Raw genomic sequence first — 8,890 nt, forward strand, 5'->3', positions numbered from 1 at the left:
TGATTGCCTTCCAAGTTTACTTAACTGCAGTCCAGTAAAAGTGAATAGAGGAATAAATTAATTTTATTTTCATATCCCTTCAGTATATGTCGTCACACTGGTTACAAAACTCTTAAGTCAGCCTCCTTTTGTGTAACACACCCCATTTTACTGTACCTTCTGACATCAAACCAGAGTCTGGACAGTCTCTGGGGTGGGCAGTGATGCAGCTCAGAGTCTGGCTCCAGAGCTGGGTCCTGCGGACTTTGGTCTAGCCACTTGTGCCTGGCTCCTGAGTCTCCTGTTCCTGCATTTGGGACACCTTTACCTGTTTCCTTAAAAGGAGGTTTTGCTTCCTGGTTCCAGACTTCTCCTCCTGCATAATTCCATCCTAGCAGACTCTCATAGTTCCAGGCTTCTCCTGAAGTAAGGACATGAGCTCTTCTTAGTGGTTCTCTCATTTGGAGAGAGAGAAGGACATGTTTTGTATTATCAGTTGGTATTATCAGTGGGTTGCTGCTGCTGTAACAGTTACCAGGCTTTTCATAGAGATAAATAACTGACTTCTCACTGGAATAACTTTGACTTCTAAAAGGATGTAGGGAGGTTAGCTGGCCCTTTGCGATATTATAATTCCTTACAGAAGAGCACTGAAATGGAATATAGCAGCAGATTTGTGTTCCGTTATGGGTACTGCCATAGCTATTTATAGTTCACTTTTCATAACCTCAGTTTTCTTTTGCTCAGTTTTTAAGCTAGGGTTGTCTGTTTTAGTTTGGCTGCTAAACTTCTCTGATTGACCCTGGTCATGAGGTCTAAAGTTATTTTGCAGGAGACTAATGACATGTGAAGGAACTTCTTCCAGGTGTGGGAAACATATATATTACCTTTTTGAAAGTTCTGACAGGAGTCCTCTACCTACATTTTAAGGTTTTTTTTTGTTTGTTTGTTTGTTTGTTTAAAGAGACAGAAAAGAAAAAGGAGTAGAAGTAGGGGAGAAAAGGATGGAAATGCTTGAGTAGTTTGGATTCAGCCCCGAGTTGGGGAAGAGTATTAGAGATATCAGGAAAGCAAAAAAACCCCTAAAACCCTGTTTCTAAATATGTGAGAGAAATGCCCCCTTTCCAAAAACACTAACATTAACTGGTAAGAATAGGTAGAAGGCAAGTTTTTAGCTTCATATTCTTCTATTTCTTTAGCTTTTCTCTAGTTGAGTCCTTAAAAAAAAAAAAAACTGTATTTTACATGAAGTCAATCTTATCAGAATTCTGATCTTAAAAGAGAGCATCTACCTGACTCACATCAAGGAATAAAACAAATAATATCCTTAGCAATGCCATTGAGTTCCAAAGAAATCACAACAAAGTTTGGGAGCCTTTTATTTTTTTGTAAATTTACTCCTGGCCAAATTCCTAAACCTCCTAGGCAGATAGAATGGTTAACAAACATCCTGGTCGGACTTTTGTGACTGAGGTACTTCTATTTTTAAAGTATGTGCACATGAGGGAATGATATTTAATGTCCTGTAGTAAATCATAACAAAAATAATATGAAAAGGAACGTGTGTATGTGTATATATGTGAAATTGCATAACTTTGCCATACACCAGGAACTAACATAATATTGTGAATCAACTGTACTTCAATAAAAACTAAATAAAGTATGTGCACAGACCGACACTCACCTTGACATAGGAAGGACATAGATAGATATCTGTGAAGGCAACATAGGGAGTTAATATTTGTTGAGTGCCTAGTCTGTGACGGCCACCTTTACAACATTGTTTCATTTAATCATCCCCGAGTTCACATGAAAACGAAATTGAGACTCAGAGGGGTGAAATAACTTGCCCAAGGTCACACAGCCACCATAGTAAGAAGCGGAGCTGAGACTCTAACCCTGATCTGACTATAAAAATCTGCTGCATGATTTAGCCATGTGAGAGCACATGGGATAAGTGAGTAAAATAGTTCCACTTTGTTTTGAACATTTTCAGTCTCTTTGCTTACCTCCTGTCTTACCAATGGCTTGTCTTTATTCTCCTGTCTCCTTAAGGAGGTAACTGATTAGTATGCAAAGGCATAGACTAATTTTTACCTTAAGGGAATTTGTAATCTAGTTGGGAAAGTTCATTTATTCCTAAACACACATAATGATAGGTAACTTTTAATACATTCCCTCAAAAGAGCTTTCAGGAGGCTGTGTCACCCAGGTGGGCTTGAGGTCCCCAAAATAATCACTGTCCCAGAAGAGTGAACCCTCCTGGCGGTAGGTGTGGTAGACATGTGTGAGGGGTGGCAGTAGCCAGCTCAGAGGCCGAGGGCTCAGACGATGTAGATTCTCCACTGTTCACTTGATTCTGGTTGGAGAGAAACCAGCTCTGAATCTCCCCAGGGTCTGCATGTTTTCTTTCTTGTGTGTGTGCATGTGTGCTCAGTCATGTCTGACTCTTTGCAGCCCCGTGGACTACAGCCTGCCAGGCTCCTCTGTCCATGGGATTTTCCAGGCAAGACTGCTGCAGTGGGTTGCCATTTCCAGGGGATCTTCCCGACCCAGGGATCAAACCCGCTTCTCTTGCATTTCCTGCCTTGACAGGAGATTCCTTGACAATCTGCGTTGAGAAGGCGGATTCCTTCCATTGTGCCACCTGGGAAGCCTGTTTTCTTACTTACTGGGATGTTTTTTCTTATTAAAAAGTATTTCTGTCTCGAATGATTATTTTTGAAAATGTAGAAAATACAAGTAGAAATCACCTGTAATCTCAGTCTAGATGTAACTATCATTAATATTCTTATTTTGTCCCTTCCAGACTTTATTCTGATGCATTAATATACATATTCATGTTCATTTAAATAAAATGGGGTTGGAGAATCCTGAACTATTTTTTCATTTTAAAGGTCTTGGCGAGCTCTTTATTTTCTGTCATTTGAATGAATGCCTAATATTCTATTGTATGAATTTATATAATACTCTATTATGAGATACTTATCCTTTAGCTAATTTTCTGCAGTTATAGATTTTGTGATAAATGCTTTGTCAATAGGTCTATGAAGATGTATACAGTCCATCCATGAAATAGATTGCTAGGTCAGAGGATAAGCAGAATTCTGAGGTTTTTATTTCAACAAATTGTCATGAAGAAAGACTGTATAAAATTGGCACTCCTGCTGACATGTATATGCAAACATTTGTTTTCCCAAAGCATCAACAATAGTGGATAGTACCGTGATGAGGGAATGTCTCTAGTTTGGTAAATGAAAATGCTGTATGTTTTCATTTTATGTGGTGGTGATTTATAAAGGTAGCTCCAACCCTCACTCCAGGTTGCCTTCTATTTGCCATTCCTTCCTTCCTCCCTGATGGTGGTTTTCTGTTTTGCAGCATTGCTGGGAGCCTGGTATATTCCTACATCACCTTCTCTGAAGAGCAGCTGAGCAAACAATCAGAGGCCAGTAGCAAGCTGGACGTTAAGGGGAAAGGAGCAGTATGACAAGGGTTGCATCAACTGCATTGGCCCAAGTTTTCGATCAGATGGGAACACTGGGAGTTCTTACACAGATACTGAGGTGTCTTGATCATGGAGAAAATACCATTCCTTTGCACTTGTACAATCTGAGGATTGATTGCTGCCTTTTAAAATTTTATGAGAGACAGTTATAATTGACTCTTTTAAATATGCCATTAGAATTAATTTATATCAGACTGGAAAATGTACTGGGCTTTTTAATTTATTTTTCTTTTATGCCGACAGTGAAACATCCACGTTTTGAAAATATTTTATTCCGTAGTTTGATATCCAGGTGTCCCTGAGAGCCACGTATCTAAAGTGTTCCGTCAGGAGCCTCACTGTTCATGTCGTTGCTGAGTCTGGAGGCAGTTTGGCCTTGCTTCTGCTGGAAATGCAGCTGAGGATCTGAAGTTACTCTTTGAATTTTCTTTCCTAACGATTGCCTTTCCTTCATGAGGCTATCATCACTGCTTTGGCCAAAGAGAACATCTTTGGCACTAAAGAAATGTGTGTGGCTTCAAAGTGTATTGGTTTCTACATTGGCTTTCCTGAGAGTCATGGGGTGAGCAGGGTGCGTTCCTTGAAAATGTCCTATTCCCTGTATGTTGTGTAGGATGAGGAAAATGAAGGGGTGAAGGAAGTAGACCTTTTCCTCATTTTATTCATCTGTCAGAATCATTCATTCAACTAAAATGTATCATGCATGTAATACGTGCCAGGCATTGTGCTGAGTGCTGGGGGTGGAGAGATGTTCTTGGAGGTAGTTGCTTGATCTCGCTCCTGCTATAGTGACCAAGGGTAAGACTGAGAACTTAGCTCCATGGGATTTATTCAGAAGATGTCGTGACTGTGAACAAGTCTTAGAGGCTTTTCTCAGCTCTCAGAAACTGCAAATCTGTATGCGGGGTTAGAAGCACCAGCTCCACAGCGATGTGAAACCAAATGCTGCAGTGTACATCAAATGCACATGAACCCTGCCATCATAAACCATGAGCTCAGCTGTTCTTGCCCAAGTGACAGTGGCGTGCTGGGAGCATGGCCTTCATCTCTTTCCCCTTGCTTCCCGCCTCTGGGTTTGGTTGCTACTCTTTTTACTCCTGCTTGAATCAGTATGACTGGTCTTACATCTCTGAGTGTGTGATCTGAGGGGAAGGTTGGTTAGATGTTTCTGTGTGCTCGGGGCTTGGACTGTGTGGCTGGCACTGTCAGTGTTAGGGCCGTCACCTCCCCTCCTCTTCCTTCAGTGGCTTGAGCATACCTCTTTCCTCTGGCCACTCCCACCACATCCCACATTAATGAGCAGGCCCGCTTCTCTCAAGGTCAGTGCTACATCCTGGGAGAGCAGCCGTGGATGGGTCTCTCCTGAATTGCCTCTTTGGGTAGGTCGGGTGTTAACTCACACACAGCAGTGTGACTTGGCTTAGAGCCATCCACTGACTTTGGAGATAAACGCTTTCTCAGGCTAGCTATGCAGTCAGTGTGGAGGAGGCTGGCTACCTGTGCATTGGTGTACATGCTGGCTTTCATTTCATTAAGTTTGCAATCTACTGGCCTTCGTTGACCCAAACGGCTAGTATTCTGGTGTCTCAACAGGGAACCTGGAAGGTTTTGATTTCTTCCTATTTTTGAAAAAGAGTTATATTGAGGTCCTTTTCATATTCATATTTTTCTCTTATTTTTGGTTTGTCAAAGCCTAGCCAGTGGTGCTGGGCCCCTAGAATTAGCCTCGTAGCCAGCTCTCGTAGTAGCTCCGTGTAGGGGCCCTGAGACTCACTGTTCCCTAATATTATGTGAGCTGAGAAAATTTAAGTGGGAGAATAGGATATTATCTTGTGCAAGATGTCATCATATCCCTGTTTTATCGATAAGAAAGCAAGACTCGGAGAAAGATGACTTGCTAATAAGTCAGAATTCCTGTTTTTTTCCACTGAACTGTGCTGCCATTGGTAACCCCCGCTTCTCCTCTGAGGAAGTGAGGAAGTCGGGTGTCAGCTGAGCTCGCCTGAGCTCTTTTTTTTGAGGAGGTGAGTGAGTGAGGGGATTTAGAGTCAGCAAGGAGTAGGCTTTGTGCATCAGGGAGTGATGGGCACTCTGTGTGCGTGAGCTTCTGTCTCACTCCAGGCTGGCCATGGATGACACGCACTTCTGCCTATGAATTTTGCTGCCCCTGCCCACTTTTGCCCGGGGACAAAGGAAAGGCATTTTTGGAGCTAATTTTGGTAGTTCTGTTCCTTCTTCTTTGAGCTACTGGGAGGAGGGAACTTTGACATTAGAAATAGTTTGTGTGCATTTAGAGGTGCACACAAGACCCCCCACCCCGTCCCCCTGCCTCACGAAGTGTTGAACTGCCTCTTGGAGAGTCAGTTTCCTTGAAGAAGTGTCATTTCTCCAGGTCTTATTTGAGAAAATCATGCTTAGTTACAACTTCACTAGATGCACATGACCTTAGGGCCCGTGGCCTATCCTGAGCTTTCTGACTGATTAGAAGCAGTAGAGTGGCTTCAGGCTTTCTGCCCTGTTCATGTTGATTGTTGGATTCCCCTTCACCTGCCACCATCATCTTAAGAGCAAGAAGCCTGGGGAAGTTGGAGATTGAATAGACTGACCCACCATTTTTGTAGTTTCTTTTCAGTTATGTGCAGGCTTGGTTATGGCACATGAAGAGATGTACCTGGTATTCCAGCATCTTACAAGGCAAACGTTCTTAGATCTGTTAACTAAACTACTTCCTGGGAGAAAAAGAGGCAGTATATAATTAAATCCTGAATTTGGCTTTTGAGACAGATGAGCTGTGGTGAGGAACTTGAAAACACATTTGTGACTAGTGGCTCCTTTTTTTGAGTTAATGACAGTGATGCCCTCTTTGACCAGTCTATTTTTAAGGCAGTGCCAGATTGATTTGAATAACCTGATTGGTCAGGCTACACGTTGCCAGCATGTCAGGTGATTTTTAATTCCTTTATGTGAATGTTGACTGTAGGAGTCAGTCATTTGTAGGATCCAGCTTGCATGTAGGTTAAGAAAGAGAAGTATGTTTTGCATTTGTTGTTTGTAGTTCTTATTGTATCAGCCATGCATGAAAAGTTCACAGCAATAGTGCTGATATAGGATCTTCATGGAGAGGAGAGTTGAGTTTCACTTTTGACTACTTTGGAGTAGTACCCAGGATTTGGGGCAGGCCTCCCTTTGTTTTGGTTTTTATGGCATCTTTCAGTGAGCAGAGATTGACTATCTTATGCCAGGCATTATGCGAAGCTCTGCGGCAGTTCAGGTGAAGAGGACATGGTTCTCATTCTCAAGGAATGAATAATTCTTTAGCCAGACCCTGATTGAGAGAAAGAAGCAGATGAAAGGAGTCAGCGATTTATGAGTAGAAGCTGTCTGCATAGTTGTCAGCACTGGTGATGAGTCAACTCCCACCCATGGAGTTGACTGAAGCACTTCTTTAATCTAAGAGGACTTATAGTAGTCCTCCAGCTCTGAGGTGAGAGCCAGGCCATTCGAATTCTGTGACTACCCGCATCGCTCTGCTCCCTGCTGCGTGTATTCTTGCTTCCACATAACTGTGTACTACTGGTTCCTCCCTATGAACAAGGCTGTAAGTGATTTTTCTCTCCCTGAGGGAAAAATAATAATCTTCAAAATAAATAAGATAAGGGATGCAAACTCCTCAGCACAATGCCTCGTGCATATCAGGCACTCAGCAAATGTTGTTACTGTCATGATTTCAGGGTTAGACTGTAGGCAAAGATTAAGAGTCTTAATTTGTGCTCCTTAAATGCTAGAGGCCTGGGCAATGTATTTCTTTTTGAATGTGACCCTATAATTTGATTGCTTCTAGAATGGTTAAAGAAGAGTTTCTGCTCACGTCAACTTTTTAAAATATATAGTGGGTATAGTTGGGCTATTGCATGATGCAGGTGATTCTACCTTTACAAAAGATTCTATTCTTTAAAAAAGAAAAGAGAAATGACTCTCATATTTTGGTAAATTAAAAAAAAAATTTAGTATCTATCTCAGAGAAAAATAATTACACTTCAGAGTGGTGGTTGTGTTAAAACTGCCCCAGTTCGTTACCTTAACGAATTGTGTAGGTTGGACTTATTTCTTCTCATCTCTGAATTAAATGCATTGGCTTCATGCTGCCTCTGCGTCCAGGCTTTTATTAGTTGTTGGTATCTGTGAACCTCTGGCACCATCGCTGTTTTCTAAGCCTACCTTCTAGTTCTTACTGTTAGGATGCCACTTCATCATGGTATGAGGAGATATTCTATGATGGGTTTTTTTTAAGCTTCCTTTTTTGAAAATACTTTTTAAAAAGAAATCTACTGGTTAGATTTTTTTTGTCTCACAAAGATGTTTTTAGAGATTATTTTGTTCATAAGCATTTCTTTCTCATGGTGATAATCAACTGATTTTTGTCTACAAATGTTGGCCTGTCACAGTATTTTTTCAATATAGATTCTATTTACCAAATGACCATTTTAGTGTTTTTAAAAGGTACTGAGGATTGAGATATGTAAATCAGGTGACATAAATATGAAAATTATGTGCCTAAATATTTTTGTAAAGGTGTCAAATAAATACTTTTTCTTCAACCCATGTATTAAAATTTCTTTCTAAGTGCCTGCAAAGACGGTCAAGAGCTGTAAGTCTGCCTGAGTTTAAGAGGATAGCATCCCAGTTAGTTGACTGAGACACAATAGAGAAAATACTGTTTGTCAGTGTGATATTATGATTTATAATAAGAAATATGTATTTGGTCTTTGTCCTTATTCCTGGCACACAGCTCCTAAAACCCGTGTAATTTTCTATATAAGAGCTACAGGGAAATCTTTTATTAGAGTATGCAGTTTTGTTTCCAGTTCATGAAATAGCTCCAGAGCCATAAAGGTGAAAAGGGTGTCTTTTGTTAGCATCTTTTAACCATTCCTAAGGTTATGTTAATAAGATGGCTTTTGGAAACTCCCTAAGGCTGGGAGCAGGTTGCCAGGGGAACCAACTGAGAGCTTTATATTGGAACTTTCAGCCTCCATACATCTGCTATCTCCAAGAGAAGAGAAGAGAGGACAGGGGAGAGGAGCTGGAGGTTAAATCTGTGGCCATTGATTTAGTCAATCATGTCAACATAATGAAGCCTACATAAAAGTCCATGAACTACGAGATCTGGACAGCTTCCAAGTTACTGAACATGCCAAGGTGTTGGGAGGATGGTGCTCCTGGAACAGTGTGCAAGTTCAGCACCGTGCCCCACACACCTTGCCCTCTGCATCTCTTGCATCTGCTGTTCCTGAGTTACATGTTTTTGTAATAAACCAGTAGTTTAGTAAGTAAACTGTTTTTCTGAGTTCTGTGAGCCACTCCCACAAATTAATGGAACCCAAGAAGAGTGTGATTTATAGC

The 8,890-nt window shown here is 41.2% G+C and overlaps 1 protein-coding gene across 2 annotated transcripts in view; it reads left to right on the forward strand.

The window, feature by feature from the left end:
• The window catches only part of SLC35D1 (solute carrier family 35 member D1), a 45,888-nt gene extending 37,803 nt beyond the window's left edge, over nucleotides 1–8,085 (forward strand). For both annotated transcript variants that reach the window (XM_061121657.1, XM_061121656.1), the window contains one exon: nucleotides 3,361–8,085. In XM_061121657.1, coding sequence (XP_060977640.1) covers nucleotides 3,361–3,469 — 109 coding nt within the window. In that variant the 3' untranslated portion in view covers nucleotides 3,470–8,085. The remainder of the gene's footprint in view (nucleotides 1–3,360) is intronic.
• The last annotated feature ends 805 nt before the right edge of the window (nucleotides 8,086–8,890 follow it).

The sequence above is a fragment of the Dama dama genome, chromosome 20 (genome assembly GCF_033118175.1).
Source record: "Dama dama isolate Ldn47 chromosome 20, ASM3311817v1, whole genome shotgun sequence".
Classification (NCBI taxonomy): Eukaryota; Metazoa; Chordata; class Mammalia; order Artiodactyla; family Cervidae; genus Dama; species Dama dama.